At 35.8% G+C, this 22,458-nt stretch overlaps 2 protein-coding genes and 1 pseudogene across 2 annotated transcripts in view; 1 reads left to right on the top strand and 2 right to left on the bottom strand.

Annotated features, from left to right (window-relative positions):
- LOC132110916 (tetratricopeptide repeat protein 7A-like) overlaps positions 1-11,806 on the bottom strand; it is a 37,183-nt gene extending 25,377 nt beyond the window's left edge. Inside the window, exons 1-6 of the mRNA XM_059518020.1 lie at positions 11,549-11,806; positions 9,477-9,640; positions 8,898-9,066; positions 2,099-2,229; positions 1,726-1,850; positions 31-109 (exon numbers count right to left, since the gene is read on the bottom strand). Coding sequence (XP_059374003.1) covers positions 31-109; positions 1,726-1,850; positions 2,099-2,229; positions 8,898-9,066; positions 9,477-9,640; positions 11,549-11,678 — 798 coding nt within the window. The 5' untranslated portion in view covers positions 11,679-11,806. The remainder of the gene's footprint in view (positions 1-30; positions 110-1,725; positions 1,851-2,098; positions 2,230-8,897; positions 9,067-9,476; positions 9,641-11,548) is intronic.
- A 3,009-nt stretch (positions 11,807-14,815) lies between these two features.
- LOC132110921 (multiple coagulation factor deficiency protein 2 homolog) lies at positions 14,816-17,531 on the top strand. Its single transcript, XM_059518026.1, has 4 exons — positions 14,816-14,945; positions 15,235-15,420; positions 16,651-16,810; positions 17,055-17,531. Exons 2-4 carry the CDS (start codon positions 15,239-15,241, stop codon positions 17,184-17,186), a joined length of 474 nt encoding a protein of 157 aa, XP_059374009.1. The 5' UTR covers positions 14,816-14,945; positions 15,235-15,238; the 3' UTR covers positions 17,187-17,531.
- Positions 17,532-18,653: 1,122 nt separating this feature from the next.
- Positions 18,654-22,217, bottom strand: LOC132110347 (homeobox protein prophet of Pit-1-like; annotated as a pseudogene).
- Between the last annotated feature and the right edge of the window lie 241 nt (positions 22,218-22,458).

Raw genomic sequence — 22,458 nt, 5'->3', positions numbered from 1 at the left:
CATCAAAAATCTTGTTTATCCAGATCTCACCTTACGAAAACTCTGGGACCCCCGAGTCTCCAAAGCCCTCATGACCCGCCGCAGCTGTTGTGTCCCCTGAGCCAGGTGACTAACACACATGAGCAGAAGTGATTGTGGGAAGAAAAATTATTGAAAAATAAGATGTTGATTGACTTAACAGGTAAAACTGATGATTATTATACAACTACTGTACAAGTGAGTGTGTGTCAATTAATAAGAAGAAACAGAAGGGGAATGAGGATGAAGGATTATGATAAACTTTAGTTTTAAATGGTGTGTCAGTGTCCTGCTCACTGCAGACTAATGGTGCAGGTTTTAACCTCATGGAACACTATTTTGGAGTGATTTTGATTTTCCACTGGAAGGCGATTGGGCTCGTATTGAGTATCAATTGGGCTGGTTTTGTTACGCAGACCTGGCAACCCTAGTGTAACAGTATGGCTTTTTATGATCTCGGAATTGTAATACATTCACATTATACTAGATAAAATATAGACCGTAATAATGGCTATATTATTAAAGTGGCCATTATTACAGTGATTCGCTGCAAAAACACTTTTGTTACAAAAAGACTAAAGTCCAAAAATGTGGGTAATGATATGATATTGCATTATTGTGAATTTGTTTTGATTGATTTTGGTGTTTGCATTTCACCTGTGTTTTGATGCAGTTTGAGAAATATAGAACTGTATTTACAGCATTTACAGTCACGGATTTCTGTCTCAGAGCACTGTGCGGAAATCTACCGCTGTTCGGTGTCTTTATAGACTACACTGCACATATATGTGACCCAGGACCACAAAACCAGTCTTAAGTCGCTGGGGTATATGTTTAGCAATAGCAAAAAAAAAAAAAACCTTGTATGGGTCAAAATTATTGATTTTTCTTTTATGCCTAAAATCATTAGGATATTAAGTAAAGATCATGTTCTATGAAGATATTTTGGAAATTTCCTACCGTATATATATATCAAAACTTAATTTTTTATTAGTAATATGCTTTGCTAAGAACTTAATTTGGACAACTTTAAAGGCAATTTAGGCTATTTTCTCAGTATTTTCTTATTTTTGTACCCTCATATTCCAGATCTCGTCCAAATATTGTCCGATCCTAACAAACCATACATCAATGGAAAGCTTATTTATTCAGGTTTGTATTTATTCAGTGATGTATAAATCTCAATTTCGAAAAACTGACACTTAAAACTGGTTTAGTGGTCCAGGGTCACATATATTATAGGCTATATGCGCACACACATTCCGTATCATACATACAAACTGACACAATTGACATGTTATTTTGCATTCTTTCTGGAACTGGAAAAAAATAATGTTGTTTAATATATTTACTGTTAACTGAATCTATTGACAGTCCTAATATTTTAAAGTTGCAGTCTGTCAGTACTCAATCTCAAAAAAGATGATTGAAACGACTGTAAACAAGACCCGACATAAAATCACTTGTGTTATAACACTGACACCTGCTGGACATGACTGGCACATCCACACGTCACACTGGTCATGTTGACACAAGAATACCAGCGGTGTGTTTACACAGTGCCAGTCAAATATTCACATGGAGTTCATAAATGGATTCAGTCGAGCTGTGCTCTGAATACTGTGTGTGCATGGCTGCATGAGTGCTCAATGTAGAGGGCAGGGAATTGTGGGTAAAGAGTCTGAGATTAGTAGCATATGGGCTCACCCTTTCCTCAACAGTGACAGGTATGCGCTCTGAAGAGCTGCCTGCAGGAATAAACCTAGGTCCAAGTCAGAATGAGGGACTGATGAACCACTTTTAGCTGTTTTGGAACTTGGCGTGCAAACAGTCTAGTGAAGAAAATACGTATGCAATGTAACTTACCAATTTTATATATACACACACACACAAATAATGCATTCTTGCATTCAGAGTCAGTGCTTATAAAAGTTTACTGTCTCTTTAAATTTGAATCACTAATGCACGCGGTGCTGAAAATGCAGTTAGACATGCCAAGACAACAGTGAGAGACATGTCTACACAAATAAATATGTTCTGAGTGAACCAACCCTTGACAAGATGTAAAACACACACCGACCTTGTCAAGCTCTTGCAGGTACAGCAGGCCAGCATCACAGGCCATGAGGTAACAGGACAGGCACTCTTCCTCTCTCTCGGACAGTCTAACACGGGAAGCACCTGACATAGACTGATGGTCCAAAGACAAACCTGAACATTTATGAAGAACAATTAGGTTAAGATCAGATTATAGTAATTTGGGAGAGAATGAAATATAGTTAAGCATGGAGCCCAGACATGCTAAATGAATATAGCAATGCAGTACATCTCCAATTACAGTACTGCTGATTAGCCTTAATTAGACACGTGCGACGAGAACGGATCCCTGTGTTTGGTGCGGTCGATTCCTAATCGATATGTGCCAATTTGAGAAACAGTAGGAGAGCAAGTAACTGTTTCTCAAACAAACAGGTCTTTTCAAATGACTTTATCATTTATTCAGTCTAGAACATTGAGTCTTGGTCTCATCCATTGCTTCAGCAGGGCAAGAAAAACAAACATTTGAATCTCCTAGAAAACATTATATTAAGGACATCCTAATAAACAGATCATTTTCTGGGTTACACTTTATTTTAAGGTGTCCTTGTTACGGTTTAATTATGCAGGGCTCGACATTAACACTTGTTTTTGATTTTGTGAAGGGGCAAGTGAGAGAATATTTTAATTGCCAGACCGGACAAGTAACCTGATCAAAATTTTGAAAACAAACAATAACTAGGGCAGCACCGAAACTTTGGCGAGAATGATTCTGATTTTATTACTTTAACGGATAATGCATTGACCATAGACTGTATAAAAACATGTATTGACAGTATCAAGGTCGCGTCAGTTGAGGCTCATGCAGCCGGTCTGACTAGCAACTATAAACGTAATAGCACACATGAACAAACATACTGCAGTAGAAAAATATATATATGCAACTCTACACGACCAGGAGTGATGTTTTCCCGACTTTCAGCTCGATTGCTAATGTGATATTGATTTTATCCAGCTTTAGTTAAATAAACTACTAATATTAACTGACTTACTTTTTAGACAGTTTTTGCTCCATTTTCGATACAAAAATAGTCCTAAGCAAAGCCACAGCAGAACAGTCACATATCTGCGAGAAACACACAAGTTTTTCGTTACTAAATGATTCATTTTTGAACAAGTCAATGATTCAGTGAGCCATTTATAAAAACGGTTACTTGCTTCATTTATTGAACGAATCAGCGGTTTGAACGAATCGGTTGAATCAATGGTTCACTCATTAAGAAAGTGACTTGCCACCACTATTAGTGGTTTAATTTCATATTTAAAAGTATCATTGCATTTTTCCAACATTTAATATTTGTATGTCAAAAAAAGTAAAACATTAATCTAATAACATTATTTATGCATTTTGACAGATGGAGTTTGTTGATACGGATTTCATTTGAATATTAACAATCATATAGTGTCTTATTATTCTAACTTAATGTATTGATCACATGTAAGAATTCAACGCAAATGCGGACATGTAAAAGACAAAACTCACATCTTACTGATGATGCAAACTATATACAGACAGATGAGGATATGAACGCAAGTTACGGAACAAGAAAAACTGCATGTTATATATATATATATATATATATATATATATAACATTAACGTCTTTTATTGCCTCAAGATATTAAATTATTAAATTCGGCATCTAATTAATACAATATATTACTGTATATTATGTATAATTAAGCAGATGAGCCTCACAAACCACAAAGTTTCACCAAATTTAACCTTTTTTTTTTTTTTGGAAAAAGTAAACCAAGCGCAGTAGTTTTATGTTTGATATTTGCCTAAGATCCTTTAGGGACCATCTGCAAATTTACCTCAAAACGAAACGTAGTACAATAATATATATAAATTAATCAGTTTACAATAAATTAATAATTTACTCAAACTCACTAAATATATATGGCCAATAACTTATTTCTCTTTATATGGACACTACACAAATATCTTTTTAAGAAAAAATTACAATACTTAAAAAATGGGGGTTTTCGTGTTCAAATGGTTGTATGTTACTAGTATGTTGCTAGTGACCAGACTGACTTGCTCCAGTTGAAATTTTGCCAATATCTTCCTCACTGTATATACAGTATATAATAACTCATAAGAAATTACTGTAATTCACATAATTTTTATTTTATTATTTTATTATGTTCCAAAGGTTGTAGTACATTCCTAGTGACTAGACTGACATACTATAGGTAAATTTCTGCTAATACCTCCCTTGCTGTACATAAAGTACATTAATTTGAAACATGAAAAATCCCTTTTGGGGTCTTACAGATTTTGTTTTGTTTTAAATAATTGTGAATGGCACATACACTATAAGGCAGATATTAGCAATTTACATGAACTACGTAACTAACAACATACTAGTACAACCTGTGAAACATGAAAAAATCCCTTTGGGTAAATGTTTTTTTTTTTTTTTTTAAAGAAATATATGTACTGTACGTAATGTAAGGGCGATATTGGCTAAATCTAACCTGTAGTAAGTCAGTCTTGTATCTAGCAATGTGCTACAACTGTTGGAACAAGAAAACCCTTTCCAGGGATCTTTAATATGTAAATAATTGTATACCGTAAATATATGAAGGGAGGTATTGGCCAAATCTGACCTGTAGAAAATCACTATGAGAAATACAAGATTAAGAATTTGACAGTGTGTTATTTAAAATTGTAATTAAAACACATAGGACCTTTTAACCCAGTCAGTGGAATTGTCAGACGGTCCCTTGGGTGCGGTAGCATGTCAATAATTTCTTCAGTTTAAATTTTCTGAATTAATATACCTAGATTGTTTTTAACTCATTTTTTTTTTTGTTAATATAAATTGGTTGCATATTGTTAAAACTAATCATGGTATTGATATCTTTGTGGGACTGTCGACTTTATAGATCAGTGGTAATGGAAATCAATTATAAAGAAAATGCAGCGCATTGGATTCTTTTTGACCTCATTTGCTTGCCTCTATATAGTTTGCATAATCATCAATAAAATGTGTTCTGAGATCTGAGGTCTTATATCACAGTATTAATTGATTGAGAAGCGTTACTCGTCGTTGGGGAATCCTGGAGTGTGACGTGAGGGGATCCCCGGTATTACAGCACAGCGACGCACAAGCCATGACACAAAGTTACGAAACTAAACAACCGAAAGCAATATATGTCTTCCTTAGATGTAATGTTAGTTCTGTAATTCAGCGTTGGGTAAAACACCATTATAATCTCCTTTGAATGCTGCTTACTTGGTAACAGAAAGATGTTGAAATAAACATACGCACAATCAGCTTTTCCACATGCCCCGATTATCAAAACTTCTGCCTAAATTTCTGTAGATCAGTTTTTGTAACTGTATTACTTAATCCACCTGTTGCTTTGGCCTTATTTAACAGCCGCTTGCACCACCTGCTGGTGAGCAACTGACAGCAGATGGAGATCATGCCTCTGTGCTCTACTGCTATTCCTGCAGCTCCCGGATGTGAAAGGGTGAATTATCTGCCGAATTTTAACCACTGAATTTGTGGAAGCGAATTTGGAAAGTGAAATAAAATGGACCGAAATTTGCCTGTCGAATATTATACATCGTATTTTTTAAACGATTTAATATTTTGGAAGTGAATTCTGGAAGGTCAATATGAATTATTGATTTTTTAATTATAAAAAGGTGTGTGAAATATTTTGAATTGAAATATTCACAGCTTAAATGAACATCTATATAAAATTTCAGGACCTAACAATGCAAGCCCTGGAAATTCAAGGCATTAAAATGCAAGTACTGTTAATGCAATGCATTATTTTTCAGTTAGTGCTATTCAGCATGCTTTTTTGTTTCAAAGACATGTCATTATTTTACTTCCATAGAAAAACATCATCAAAGTAGTCCATGTGACATCAGAGGGTCAGTTAGAATATTTTGAAGCATCGAAAATACATTTTGGTCCAAAACTACGACTTTATTCAGAATTGTCTTCCGTGTCTGTTGTAAGAACAGTTCAAAACAAAGAAGTTTGTGATATCCGGTTCGCGAATGAATCATTCGATGTAACCGGATCTTTTTGAACCAGTTCACCAAATCGAACTCAATCTTTTTAAACGGTTCGCGTCTCCAATACACATTAATCCACAAATGACTTAAGATGTTAACTTGTTTAATGTGGCTGACACTCCCTCTGAGTTCAAACAAACCAATATCCCGGAGTAATTCATTTACTCAAACAGTACACTGACTGAACGGCTGTGAAGAGAGAACTGAAGATGAACACCGAGCCGAGGCAGATAATGACTCGTTCACGAGTCAAGAACCTTTTCTGTCAGATGCGTCCGATTCGAGAACTGAGGAGCTGATGATACTGCGCATGTGTCATTCAGCGTGAAGCAGACCGACACACAGAGCGTCTGAACCGAACTGATTCTTTTGGTGATTGATTCTGAACGGATTCTGTGCTAATGATATGAGCGCAGGTAAACCGAAGGCTTGCAATCATCGCCAATGACGCCATTACGTCGAGCGCAAAAGAACCGGTGAACCGTTTTCTTCAACCGGTTTATTGAATCGAACTGTCAGAAAGAACTACTGGTGATCCGAAAACTGATGCAACCGGTTCTTGACTCGTGAACGAGTCATTATCTGGCTCGGCTCGGTGTTCATCTCTCTCTTCACAGCAGTTCAGTCAGTTTATTGTTTGAGTAAATGAATTACTCCGGGATATTGGTTTGTTTTAACTCAGAGGGAGTGTCAGCCACATTAAACACGTTAACAGCTTAAGTCATTTGTGGATTAATGCGTATTGGAGACGCGAACCGTTTAAAACGATTCAGTTCGATTTGATGAACTGGTTCAAAGAGATCCGGTTACATCAAATGATTCATTCGCGAACCGGATATCACAAACTGCAGAGTTTTGAACTCTCTCACAACAGACACGGAAGAGAAGACAATGCTGAATAAAGTCATAGTTTTTGCTAGTTTTGAACCAAAATGTATTTTCGATGCTTCAAAAAATTCTAACTGACCCTCTGATGTCACATGGACTACTTTGATGACGTTTTTCTTACCTTTCTGGACATGGACAGTATACTGTACACACAGTTTCAATGGAGGGACTGAGAGCTCTCGGACTAAATCTAAAATATCTTAAACTGTGATCCGAAGATAAATGGAGGTCTTACTGGTTTGGATCAACATGAGGGTGAGTTATTAATTACATAATTTTGCAAATTGGGCGAACTAACCCTTTAAGGCAAATATCAAAAAGCAAAAAGTAATACCTGATAGAGCAATGATGAGACTGCTTTAGAATAAATTACATTTGTGCCAAAAAAACAAAAACAAAAATTTTTCCCCGGACAAGTAACTTTTGTACTCGGATAAGTGAACGATTGATATACTTGTCCGATGTACAAGCTCATGTCAAAGCTTAATGCCGAGCCCTGTTATGCATTTAAGTACTGAGTAATATTAATTGACTACATGCACTTATATGGTTAGGGTGAGGATTAGGGTTTGGCTTGCATGTAATTATGCATAATTATTTGCTATTATAATAGCAAGTGCATGTAATTTGTAAAAAGGACACCTTAAAAGAAAGTGTCAGCATTTTCTGAATTACGCAGACAACCACTGACTAGGGGTTTGATATCTCAGATTTACCCAGACTTGTACCTACAGTACACTGACTTTTCCCAGAAATCACTAGTTCCAGCTTTACATGAGGAAGTACACAGAGGAGAACTAACAATGAGGAACTACACAAATTAGGGCAACTTAACAACATCACTACTGTTAAAAAGAGTTCCCCATCTATACAGTTCTGAAGAGAAGAGTTGTATACAGCAACCAAAATGAACACTTAACAAGTGCTTATACAAGAGAAACTGTTTTTGAGTCTGGAAAAGTCTGAAAGTCTGGAAAAGGCAACATTATACAAGATGATAGATAGATAGACAGACAGACAGACAGACAGACAGATAGACAGATAGTCAAATTTATGAATACTTCAATATGTTTTCTTTACTGTTGGAGTGCTGATGTTGTCAGGTTTATACACATACACATACCCCTGGGACCACATACTTTTTGGTACTTGTTAATAGTGTGAGAGAATGTTCTGTGTGAGAAAATCATGGGAGATTAAAAAAAAAAAACATGATGGACATTCTACAAATGCAGGATGTGATGCACTGGAAACCCCCTTTTTTAAAAGGCAACTAAAATTATATATTTAGAAGCTTCCCTGTAGACAAAGACGTAAAACTGCCTCTTTTTTACTTCTGTTTTTACATTCTGTCTATAAGGGTATGAAAAAAGAAAACACACGCTCCTATCAACAGACTTCTCTGTGATTGCAATGCAGAGCCTTCTTTTTTTTTCACTGTACACTTTAGCTTGGGTACGAGTCCAACAAAAGCATGCCTGAGGCAAATGCTCAGTGGAATGGAGCAATGAAAATTACAAAATAACTTCATAAATGCACATTTAAATTGCTCTAGCAATTATTATGGCCATGCTGTATAAGTCACATAGTCTTTTAACTTACGCGCAAAATTCATTTAGAGATTTTTTCCAATTGAGACACACTAAACTTGAGAGAACATTTACGTTTTCACAAAATTAATATTGTCAAAATCTTAAAGAGACTGTTTCGATGCTGAACGGTTGCAGGAAGCTACAACACATTACTTTATGCATTACTGTATACAGTATGTTAATTGCCTTGTGATAATTTAATTATACAATAATGAGGAAGGATTCATGAGCTATTAGTGATCTCTCAACTGTTTATACCTTTAATGACAAAGGCCTCTGCCAGCATGCGTAGCTGGTAGACAGGCCGCTCGTGGCGGGTGAAATCATCCAAACCAGCTCTGGCACACATGCCCTGGGCGTCCCTGTAGCGTCCCTGAACATAGTGCACTTTAGCCAGCAGGAGCAGAGCTTCATTCAGGTAGTGCGGCTACAGGGGAAGAAACCAAAAATCACCGATAATTAGGGCTGCACGAAAAATTGTAATTGCTATTAAAAAGTGGTAAAAAAAAAACTACATTTTATCTTTTTTTCAACCAATATCAACCAATCATCAACTTTTCAACCAATATCAACTTTTTATCAACCAATACTAATAAATGCACAAAGAAATAAATCTTTTTTTTTAAGCACAAAGAAAAAAAATGGCTCAGAAACATGAAGTTTTGGGTAAAACCGTTGCACCATTGTTTGCAAACACTTATAATGGTTTGATATATCTAACTTAAGTTACTAAAACTGATGGAATTTAGGTTGTTCACAAAGCTAAACTAAATCCCCAAAAGTGCTTGTTCTTGTTCTCAGAGATGCTTAACTGACAAGAGAGAGACTGTGCCAGACCTCCAGGCGTCCTCTGCTTAGGATGCTGTTGAGGTGAGCTTTGGCTCGGGATAGTTTGGGCTGCGAATCTTCAGTCAGAGGTGTAGAATTCTTCAGCAGGGTCATGTTCTCAAGCAGACATTCCTCCAACAGAGCTTCTGCCAGCAGCAGTGTCCTATAATCATCTACAGACAAACAGAGACGGAAGCTGGGCAAAGGTTGAAGGAGAAAGACTAGAACATGCTTGACGTTGGCTGATTATGGTGGACAGTGTTTCTTTGGGTTCTTTTAAGGATAAAATGTTCACTAGCATTACAAATCTAAAATAGTGGTTTTTTTTTTTTTTTTTAAATGTCTTCATGGCATCATGTCATTTTTCATCCAGCAGTGAACTTTATCATGACAGAATGGCTGATAAACATGTCTAGATTGCATATTAATCTACAACAGCATTCTGTCCAGGTTTAGAGAGTTAAATGTGTTTGTTTCAGCTCAAATATACAGTCCGACAAGAAGGTGCTTTGAAAATATTCACTTTGCCTTCATGCATATTTTGTGTAAACACTGTGGATGAGTTATTTCCTGTTGGTTCAACTTTTCACTCCCCTGTGAAGCCAGACTTTTGTTATATGTCAAGTTAATGTATGACATTTCCCTTACTGAATATGAAGTAACTGTACATCGTTCAAAAACCCTTGGTAGCATTTGAAAAATACACTGAATAATATGTTCTGTGGCCACCTTTTACTGACTTCAGTTTGTTTCCCCACTGGGAAATTAGTGTCTGAGAATTTGCAATGGAGAAACAAGACGTGCTGGGTCAGAGATCTGATCTGGACAGTGGTGGACACACATCCTGGGAGTGCCTTGTGATAACCTATTACTGCTGTTTATTTAACAATGAACATGGGACATGTTTAAGCAGCATGTTTATCTTTGGGAAATTGAGAAAGTAAAAAGACTGGGTTTTAATTCTAAATCTTAAAGGGATGGTTCATCTGGAAAAAAAAGAACATTTATTTACATTTATTACACATATTTTATTTGATCGCAAATGCAGTAAAACAGTAATATTTTGAAATCTCATTACATTTTTAAATAATTGCTTTCTATTTTAATAGATTTTAACATGTGTTTTATTCATGTGATGCAAAGCTGAATTTTGTCCTAGTGCCACATGATAAAATTCTTATTTGGTGCTCAATGATAATTTATTATTATTATCAACATAAAAAAAGCTTAATATTTACTTCTAAGGAAACAAACTCTGGATTCTTTCATCAATAGAAAGCATTTGCAGCATTTATTTGAAACATATATCTTTTGTAACATTACAAAGGTCTTTACTGTCACTTTTAAACAATTCCATGCATCCTTACTGAATCTAAATATAACTTTTTTTTTTTCAGAACCAAAAATCTTACTGACAGTAAAGAAGGGTGTCCATAAGTTCATGCATGATGTGCATCAAATGGTGGACACTCTGCTATCCCATAATGAAACAAATGCCATAAAAAAAATAACACAGAAAATGAAATGGCTAATGTGTGAGTTTGTTGGTTTTTTCAAGTGCAAGTGTATAAGTATCAAGAAAGTCGTTCTTTGTAGTTAAACGGCAGGGTTGTTGTTATTGTGTCTTAGGTCAAAGAACAACCAGGTCAGGCCAATGCCAACAGTCTAAGGTCTAGAAGAGTATTCATAGCTTGCTACACACCAGCATAATGGTGGAGATATAAACCATCAAATTCAGTGCATACCCTAAAGTGAGGGCGACTAAATGATGACACTATTGCTTTCTACCTGTATTAACAAGGGTGTGTGCACACATTTACATCTCTGATTCACGTGAGTAACTGGCTTTATAGGTACAGTCTCTCTCTCTCACACTCTCTCAGAGTAAACTTGATAAAAAAAAAGTAGACTCAAAAAGTGCATGCCAGTTTCTGTTGCTGATATCAGCGCACATTAGTAAATATGAGAGTTTAACAGAAAGGTGCAAAGTTCATGCGGAACAAGACTCTTTCAACACTCTCTCACTCACTCATCAATGCTGGCTCTGCTCTATTCTGTTCTCTTGTGGCACGCGCACTTACCATCGTCATGCAGGCGCGCGGTAGCGAGCTGCTCCAGTAAGGACGGTATTTTGTCCCACTGACACTCCGCGCGGCAGCGCTCGACCTCCGCCTCTAAGCGGTACTGAGAGAAGGAGAGCCGCGAGGACATCCCGCCCGAGTCTCTGTGACCGCGCTCCGCCGACACCAGAGGAGTGACTGCCGACTGACAGCGAGAAACTCACTGAGCATGTGCGAACAAACATTACGGGGCTTTGCCCATTGCAGTGACTGAAGACTATTGATTATTCCTGTTAATAATTCAATAACTAATATTCCTCTTTAATGCTACATTTAGTGACGTTTTCCTTCACAGTTGCACCCAACTTTGTAAAACTCATCAGCGTTCCCACCAGGTTCCCACATATTTTGACCATATGATTATATTTTTATTTTATTTAAGAATTTCTAAATCTCATCAGCATCTCTTTACACTAAGCAGTACATTTGAATATATATATATCTATATCTATATATATATATATATATATATATATATATCGTATATCGTGATGCCATATCCTATCAGAACATCTTTCATGCAGAATTTTTTTTATTTAAGTATGAATGCATTATCATAATCACGTTGTCTGCATTCGATTGAAATAACTGATTTGCTTGTGACGTAGCCAGTGGAAAAGGTCTTGTTTCATGCAAATAGCCACATTTTCTCATATTCACTGCGGGTATGCAAAATTAACGTTTTTGCATATTTTACAAATAGGCTATTTTAGAGCTGAGGAAAAATTCCATGACTTCCTAGTCAACCTAATCTTGGTCAACCCTGGAAATTCCATTCCCTGATATATTCTCAGGTTACTGAACCCTGTTATCAAATAAAGTCTGAGATTGATTCCTTGTTACAAAAAAAAAATATATATATATATATATAATAGTCCTTACAAAAATATATAAATTACAATGCTCTTAAAACATCTTAAATCAGTCCAGCTGACTTAGGCTAAGTGATCTTTCCAGTCTGACCATGATGAACATATTCGGAAACATTTTTATATCACTTGCTCACCAATGGATCATCTGCAGTGAATGGGTGCCGTCAGATTGAGAGTCCCAACAGCTAATAAAAACATTACAATGATTGTCTTGTGAAGCAAAAAGCTGTGCTAGTATCAATCAATCAAGATGCTTTTAATGTTCAAAACATTGCTTCCATTTAAAAAAAGAGTCCTCTATCCATAAAACTGCTGTCTCCAGTGTACAAGTCATCTCAAGTTGTCTGAATCAGAAGAGAAATATGCAGAGATCAAACACCGTTTACAAGTAAAAAAAACAGTATATTGTTGGATTTTGGTGTGAGAGGACAGCGGGGGGTGGACTTTTTCCACTGAAGGAAGTGTTATTATGGATTATGGGCAGGTATTTTGACCAAAAACAAAAATTTAAATTTACATCATAATGATGGATTTGTGTCTTACAAACAAAGAGCTTTTTACTTTATAAGATGTTAATTGATGGACTGGAGTCATGTGGATTACTTGTGGATTATTGTAATGTTTTTATCAGCTGTTTGGACTCTCATTCTGACGGCACCCATTCACTGCAGAGGAACCATTGATGAGCAACTGATTTATACATTTCTCCAAACCTCCTCCCATGAACAAACAAACTCATATACATCTTGGATGACCTGAGAATAAATACATTTTCAGCAATTTTTATTTTATATAGCCTATTTATTTATTTTTCATTTTTGGGTCAACTATTCCTTTAAAAATAAAGGGAGACTCACAAAACTATGTCTCAGTCTTATAAACCCAGCAAACACCATTTACTGGGTCACAACACGAATGTGTTAACTGTCTGTTAAGACCATAAGTGTAGTTTAACAGGTTTAACAGGACATGTCCTATGTCCCATTTCCCTGAAATCCCTCCACTGAGATGACTAAATCTATTTAACCAGTTATATCACCTAAACTAGCTGTTTCCATCATAGTCTGGAATGAGACCAAGTCTTTGAGTCTGTTTAGATGAAAATACTGACTAATTTGATGCAAACACCTGAAACAGAACACAAATGGCAGTCAAATGAGACACCTGTCCTCCAAATACCGAGACAGTGACGCCATCCAGTGGGCGATATAGTGCTTGAAAGCTTTGATTGAGCGAAACCCACACAAAAAAAAGCCAATAAAATAGACTGCACTTTTTTTCTCTCACGACATTTAGGCTATAGCCTAGGCCTATCAGTGATTTCGTGTGGGTAATATGGACAAACTTTGAACTCCAAAAACTTATTAAAAGTCAACCGTTTTTTAAGTAGTTCATTAAACTGATATAGTTTCCAGCTATCAAAATAACATGGCATTAAAAAAAATAAACTTTCACTGACCGACTGTAAAATCTCCATTATCCACCTACCACGTGCTACAGTTGCTACGTCTATCCTAAAAGTCACATTTCTACGACACCAAGAACGAACCAGCCGTTGGAATATAGCTTTGGCCCTCTCATTTTCTTTGCAGAAGTTTGCCATGCAGAAGACCGTGGTGACTGATTAAGGAGGCACACACACAGTAACCATTATCAGAGAGCTGTAGCTGTGGATCATTACTGAACAGAGCGCATTATGACGCAGCACTCAAATCCGATCAGCGCGCGGCCTCGTCCTGACCTGGAGAACATACTGCTTGGTTTCAGGTTATTCTTCATATCTCTTTGAAGTTTGACAATGTCGATAGGATGCATAAAAAATACATAAAATAATAAAAATAAAATATGTGTGTGTGTATGCAAATAATATCCAAACATCGTGTCCACTTCAGACGCGACGCGACAGAATCACTCAAATATATAGATATAAACATAACAATTTAAATTTCTCTTGCTTTTACGAAATGTATACTTATATATATATATATATACACTACTATAAATATGTAAACTAGCATTTATCACAAAATATTTTAACGTTTTTATTAATGCTGTAAAGCTTTTAATGTAGTGCATTTTTCTTCCATATGCAACACAATGTATTTTTAATGTGCTGACATCACATAAAGCATAATGAAATGTAAAAATGTAACATTTAACAAAATATTTTATAAGCGCAAAACATATTTTTACGTTTTTATTATTGCAGTAAAGGTTTTAATGTAGGCTAGTGCATATTTCTTCCATCCCGATATGTAGCACATTGTATTAAAACATAATGCAATTTAAAACGCTGTAATAAATAAATAAATAAATAAAATGCTTTCGCGTCCAATCAGAGTTTAGCTGTCGTGTCCATGGGATGAAAGGTAACTACGGCAAGCTGAGGCGGTCAGAAAGAGCGGTGCTCAGTAAACACCAGCAGAAGTTCACGGTGTCTGAAGAAATAAAACGAATATTCAAGCGTCGTCTGTGGTTTACAGCAGGTGAGTAATATACACGTTTATGTTGTAATACTGGTCTAAGCTGCATTAAGAGGGAAGCAGAAAAGCTTTCTGTTGACAGTATAACGGGTGACGTCTGTATGATTCTGACTGCTCTTCCTCTAATATTTCAGTATTCATATCTAAGGATATCTTTTTTTTAGTCTTCCACATGGTTAGAGTCGGTTATATTTAATTTCTGATAGTAACGATGTGATTGGACTTCTGTTATTTTTCAAGTTCTTCCATATGTCAGTCACATGTCTCATTCTTCTTCTTCTGGTGATCTCAGTGTGATGAGATTGAAGCTCATACTGTGGAGCTGGTTCCTGCTGTGCTCCTGCTGTGTGCTGTCTGTATGGGCTCATGGAGGACAGCATGGAGGACAGCATGGAGAACAGCATGGAGAACCAGCTGCTTCAAATCAAGAGCCTCCTCCAATCATCCGGCTGGACAGGAATATGGTTCAGGATAAAGAGTGAGTAGTTTTCATGACTTTAAAACTTGTTTGGAGCCTACGCACATATTCAAATAGGTGAAGCTGTTCGTGTGATAGATACTGTATTGATAGATACTGTATGTCTATAGTGTTTGTTGAGCTTTTGATACATTAGCTTTGAAATGCACTCTTTGGCAAAAGACCTCTGAACCAGTGCAGTCTGTCAGTGCATGTCCGGCTGTCCTCCAGCAAATAACATGTCAGGAAAACAAAAGGTCAGGCTCAACCCATCCACAGAACTTTTTTTTTTAAATACTACACCTTAAAATAATTTTTCTTCGCCAATTTAATAGCAATTAATAACTTTTTTTTTTCAGTTTTTGTAATAATTGGTCAATGAGTATATAAATATTGTGTATTACTGGTCAAAAGTTTATAATGACTAACATTTTAAAAAGGTTTTTGAAAGAATTTGATCAGAAATGCAGTAAAAACCATAATATTGTGAAATATTATAATTTGATTTAAAATAGCTATTTTCTATTGTAATACATTTTAAAATGTAATTTACTCCTGTGATCAAAGTTGTATTTTCAGCATCATTACTCCAGTCTTCAGTGTCACATGATCCTTCAGAAATCAGTATAATCATTCAGAAATCACAGCATGCTACAATTCAAAGGTTTGGTTTTTTGGAGTGGGCACATAGATATTCGAATATATTCGAATACTTTGCATGATATTCGATATCCGTTCGTATTTGATTTTTCTCAAAAGTGACAGCCCTAATAGAAATATTAATTGTGCTAGATTTTTGCACCTCACTAAGTATATAATGTTACATATATATATATATATATATATATATATATATATATATATATATACACACACATACATAATTGTTTGTTTTTTACCTGATTGTTTTTAATCAAAATTTAATAACTGGATCTTCCACTGAAAACAACAGACACATTTCTCCAATCATTTAGTCTTAATAAAGCCGCCTCTGCAGGTTCATCTGACTCACCCACATCTCAACATCCAGCCATAAATCTGATGGACAGAACCAAGTCCCTGACCGAACATCATTTCTTTCTTTAATATGATGCATTTGGATGTTTGTCACAATGCAAAAGAAAAGATCTGTCGCTACTTCCTTTTCTTCGTAACTTGTAACCGAAGGTCACAGTTATTGACTGATGCAATCATCTCAAGGTGACTAAATCCACCTGTGTGCGATTGAACCTTTCTTTTGTTCTGTTGTAGCCACATCATGGAGCATTTAGAAGGGGTGATTGAACAGCCAGAGTCGGACATGACGCCTCAAGAGCTGCAGCTTCACTACTTCAAGATGCACGACTACGATGGCAACAATTTGCTGGATGGACTAGAAATCGCCACGGCCATCACTCATGTTCATAAAGAGGTGTGTGCTTGAATTTTGAACTAAAAAAAAGTTTGGACATACCTACCCATTCATTATTAATCATATTTTTATGATTTGATAATAAAGAGGTTATTTTTTTAATTTTATATGGGATGTTTAATATCTAATTTAAGTTTAATTTTCACTAATTTTTGTAATCTAACACGAAGTACTCTCGTCCAAGCCTCTCCTTCTATCTATTTATTCCATTTAATTAAAATTAAAATTGTCACCTGGTTTCCAGGAAGGAGGAGATGGTAGCCAGCCAATGAGAGAAGAGGATCTCATCACCCTCATTGATGATGTCCTCAGAGACGATGACAAAAACAACGATGGCTACATCGACTATGCAGAGTTTGCGAGGTCTCTGGAGTAAAAGCCGAGAGGAAGAGCCCATGCCTTACTGTGAATGCAGATTACCTCTGATGTCCAGATCTCCAGCACATTTCTGTGTGTGTGTGTGTGTGAATTCATTCATGCTTCAATATAACCTCTATAAATGTTAGACGTGAAGTGGTGAGGGTCATAAAGTGACGAGAGATGTTTTGTACGGATGCCATCAGTGTATTCATTGTTGCACTCACATCTGCATATGTCTTGTCACAATTGACCTTGATGTATAAACTGCCAAATTTATCCACTGTAAACAAGCATAAATTATGTTGTTATTGAATAAATCCTTTGCAGTGACACTCTCCTGCAAAGCTGATTGTTAAATGAAGCTAAAGTGGAGTATAATAATTGCTGCTCTGCTCATGAATGATGGCAAACATATGCTCTTTCTGCCTTAAAGGGATTCTCACTGTCACTGTCGGTATAAAAATACTCATTCAATGTGTTTTGAGATGACAGAATACTTTATTGGTTAGCACACAAAATCAATCTAGATTTGGGTTTATCTTGATTTATATATAAATGTGCAGTGTGTGTTTGGACCTGTACATCTTTAATGAATCCCTATGTGGCTCTAATGTTAATTTGGATGATGTTATATACAAATGGCACAATTCTAGAAATCTGTTTGATGGTGTTATGCATTTCTAAAACAGGGATAGGAATTGGTGCACTGATTCTTAGCTTGGTTTTAGAGCCTGAATGTACACAAAATGTCATATGGGCCAGTGACATGATGCTCATTTTGTCAGAATTTATTAGGAAATACTATTAATAATGTTTTTTGCATATAGTGACTTTAATAAATTTCTATTTCATGATGTTTTTTTTTTTTTTAATAAAGAAAGAATTTTTTAGGGCATCATTTTAAAATATATTGAAATAGAAAACAGTTATTTTAAACTAATTATATTTCACCATATTGTTTTTACAGGTCTTTCATCTAATCACAATGACATAACAACTAAAATGCAGGAAAAAAAAAACGTTCTTGAAAAAGGTATAACATTTCAATTATAAGTAACCAGTGAGAATGCAGAGTATTGTTTGTTTTCAACAACATTCTTAAAAGTTTGTCAATGACCCATGTTTATTTGCCTAAAATGGGAAGAACAGCATTTGATGTAAGCATTTTAATTTATTTCTACCAAATCTGTAAACTGTTATTGATGACTGAAAGCAAATGTAATTCAAATGTTCAAAGGGTGTAGTGCACATTTCCTTCTGAGATCTGAGAATTGTATATTAGTTCATAATAGTCCTTATTTAAAGTCTACAGTATGTTCAGTGTGAAGTGAACCAAGTTTAATCGTCAGTGCAGTGTTGACAAAGGAAATCAGCATAAATGTAATATTTTTTTGTCTAAGTAAATATAGCAATATTTCAGAGATTATGTTCTGTGTGACTGGAAATAAAGACAGAAAACGCCAATCTTTGTCATTGAAAAACTTTATCCTTTGGACTGTACCTTCTTGTATAAATGTAAAACTGCAGCGTTTACAGCTCTTCCTCTTGTTCCAGTGACTAGTGGTTTGCAGTGAGAGCACTGTCTGGTGGCTTGAGACGGAGCAGGGCCGGAGGAAGGCTGGAGGGGGTATCCTCCAGGGGGCAGCCCTGAGCAGAATTGGGGGAAATGTGGCAGTGAATGAGAGCACTGGTGCTGCCGGCCCATGGAGGTGGAAGACACACACACATACTGCTGAAGAGAGGCCCTCGTCCTGCCACCATTCCCACCGGCAGCACTTTGTGACAGATACGATCCTGCTTCCGCTGCTTGGCTCGCCGGTTCTGTAACCTTACCTGCAGCCAGCAAAAGGCAGTAAGATACTGTCATCAGACAAGGGAGACGAGGTTTGGCTAATAAGTAGCCTAATATATAAATAATTTGTGTAAATAATAAGTAATTGGCTAATAAGTAATATATAAGTAATTTGTGTGGCACAGCCAGTTAACATACTTAATGTGAGAATATTCAAAGTTTTCAGATTTAAAAAAAAACAACAATTGTATACAAATAAAATTCTTCATAACTGCTATTTTCTTCATATTTCCTTAAGACGTGAGAGTATTCAGTATTTTAAATCTCAATAAACTCCTAAAAGCTAGGATATAACATCCAACTGGTCTTAAAACAATAGAAAGAAGAAAAAAATAAAGAGTTTCATGAATTTATTAGGTTGTTTTAATTATTTAAAATCATAAACAACATTGGTAATATATATAAAGAATTATTGCTTGAAATATTATTTCAGTCTTTCTACTTCAAAATGTTAAGTTTAATTCAAAGTGTTACTTACTAATTCTTTGTAATTCTTTGTAATAAAAAAGTACTAGTAATTATATACTAGTAATTATAATTATACTAGTAATAGTAATCTTTTTTTTTTGTACGTGTAAATCAACTCAACTAGTGATCTCCTTTTTAATTGCATTGTTAATTACGTAATACCAAAGCCAAGAAAATAACTATAATACTAATAATTTACGAAAAATACTACTTTTTAGAAATTTTTCAGAAATTCCATTTAGCAACATCTTACAATTTTCTAAAAAAAATATCTCAAGAAATGTCTTAACTTATTTTAAGAAAATTTTCATGAATCTGTCCACAAAAATGTGGACAAATGTAGAAAGCATTATGAAGCGATGCTATCATTCAGTGCTAGTCACCGCTGGGTTTCCATCCACATATTTTGCTGTGTCACTGTAACTCACTATCAGTGTGAACAATCTGAACACCCATGGACTGCTTAGTGTAACTTAAACCTGCAAGGGAACATTTAATTCAGCTATATGTTACTGTATCAGTTCAACAGGTTCATTAGCATGTTAGCAGTTAATCAGGTGAGTTACCTGTATGCGAGCCATGTTGAGTTTGGTGGCTCTGGCGAGCTCCTCTCTGTAGTAGATATTAGGATAGTGATTCTGTTTGAAAGCTAGCTCCAGCTGTTCCAGCTGCTCATTGCTGAAGGTAGTTCGGTGTCTCCTGCGGGATGATGAAGGGTATGGTCTCACCCGTCCTCGGCCGCCACGGATGCTCTCAGATGTCCCAGAATCTTTTCTTGAACAAATTTGTACATATACATCCAATAAGGTGAAATTCAAAGAGGTGAATTCATTATGAGTAGACCTCTTTGTCACAAACAGAAAGAGTCTGGACTCAGGTCTCTCTCTCTCTTGTTAAAAGCGATTTCCTGTTGACAGAGTTTCATCAACCACTGTGGCAGATGCTGGATTTGTAGGCACACATCTCTCAAATGATGTTCACTGAAGACGGAGGATTTAAGAGCCTCAGTGCTTCCAAACAAACATCCAGGAACTCAAAAGAAAGCAGGCTTTGCCACCTAAACTCAATATCGTGAGAGAGAGGCATGCCAGGGCCCAGCAGATTACTCTCAGCTTAGGCAAACAATGGGCAAAAAAAAGTCACCAATTTGTCAAATTGTGAGACTCTTGGTTTCCAAGGCCTGTTCACAACATTAGTGTAAAGTGATTTGATTTTTGCATGTCACACTGCGCAGTGTTATTCTTGTATCACTAATATATAATAATATAGTTTATACTATTATAGTTTATAGGTTTATTTTATTAGCTTTTTGTCCATTTTTTTTTTAATTTATTAAGTTATAATTTTTTTTTTCTAATTTAAGATGTTTAAAACTTTTATTTTAAATGTAAAATTTTATAATTTAAATAAATCAGTAAATAATAATAAAAACAAATAATTGTTTATATATATATATATATACACTCTTGTGAATTGTTATTGCAGTATGATGAAATTCTTGTGATGCTCCTAATTTGTAAGCTGCTTTGGATAAAAGCTTCTGCTAAATAACTGAACGGTTTTGTATCAGTATTTTAAATGCCATATTCTTACCTGCACTTGAGCTAACCGTGACCTCAGAGTAATTTTCAGAGAACTGTCGCTGAGGTTTGTTTGTGTCCATTTCAAACTCTCTCTGGTCTGCAGGCAGGATTCAGGTCTGACCTGCGTCCTGACCGAACTCTGCTTTTGCACCACTGTCTAGTGTGACATCATAGAGCAGTCGCACCTCTCATCCAGCTGCTCATTGTGATGCTGAAGCCCACGGTAACATGTACCTGTTAGTGTCAGCATCAACTGTAAAATAAAACTGACATTTATTTAGTACTGTTGACATAATAACAACAAGTAGTTGTATCTGAGTAAAAACGTTCCTAATAAATCTGGGTCTCAGTAGTGCAGTGACAAATTGGAATGTGGAATACTGGACTTGGAATTCTGAGAAGACAATTGTAATTGACTATTTTCACCACCAGAGGGAAAGTAAACAAAAGAAATGGACACAAGAGGAAACGGTCTCTGGATCTCATGTGAGCACAAAATCAGTACAAGCAAACTAGTATTTCATTTTAAACAATAAATATTGAATCATATTTGGGATCTGAGACCATAGCTTATTTTGATTACTTCATTTTATGTCATAATCTCACATCTTTGACTCATAAATAAAAGTGCTTAAAATAAAAGTTTAGTCCACATAGCAGCATATTCTGATTAAAGTAATAGTTCACCCTCCAAAAAAAAAACGTGCTGAAAATGTACTCACCCTCAAGCCATTCAAGATGTAGATGAGTTTGTTTGCTCACCAGAACAGATTTGGAGAAATTTAGCATTACATCACTTGATTATCATCCTCTGCAGTGAATGGGTGCCGTCAGAATGTTTCTCATAAACATGCAGCTTTTAACTGATGGACTGGAGTCGTGTGCATTACTGTGATGTTTTTATCAGCTGTTTGGACTGATTCTGACTACCTTTCTGTCTACTTTCCCCGAAAAGTGGTATGTTTCTGCATGAATCAAAACATACATTTTCACACAAATTCACCACCAGTTTGGCCAAATGTAAAATAGTTTAGAATTTCCATTGGAATGCGTTCCAAAATACAGTTGTATTCGTTTTAATTAAACATTTAATCAGACTATTTGTTTGTCGAGCATGAATAATCAAATTGGTTCTGCAAGACCAGACTGATAAAAGTCAGTCAGGCCTCAGAGTCAGAGACATGGCAAGTATGAGCCTCATCTTTGCCAAGGTGGGTGACTTAGTGTTCCCGAGAGAGTCTACAGTCAACCAGACCCGGATTGCTTCCTTTCCACAGCCCAAACATGATTTATTCAAGAAGAAAAGAGAGAGAGTTGAATTCACATGCTATTCACTCACCTTAACATAAAACCTTAACATAAGACCTCAGAGTAACCTCAGAGAT

Source organism: Carassius carassius, chromosome 30, assembly GCF_963082965.1.
Source record: "Carassius carassius chromosome 30, fCarCar2.1, whole genome shotgun sequence".
Taxonomy (NCBI): Eukaryota; Metazoa; Chordata; class Actinopteri; order Cypriniformes; family Cyprinidae; genus Carassius; species Carassius carassius.
Note: the sequence above shows the minus strand (reverse complement) of the source record. Positions and strands in the feature narration are given on the sequence as shown.

Excerpts from the sequence above, each read along its gene's own strand:
- LOC132110921 (XM_059518026.1), top strand. The coding sequence starts at position 15,239 with ATGAGATTGAAGCTCATACTGTGGAGCTGGTTCCTGCTGTGCTCCTGC. Across the intron at positions 15,421-16,650 it reads AATATGGTTCAGGATAAAGA|CCACATCATGGAGCATTTAG; the intron begins GTGAGTAGTTTT and ends GTTCTGTTGTAG. Across the intron at positions 16,811-17,054 it reads TCACTCATGTTCATAAAGAG|GAAGGAGGAGATGGTAGCCA; the intron begins GTGTGTGCTTGA and ends CCTGGTTTCCAG.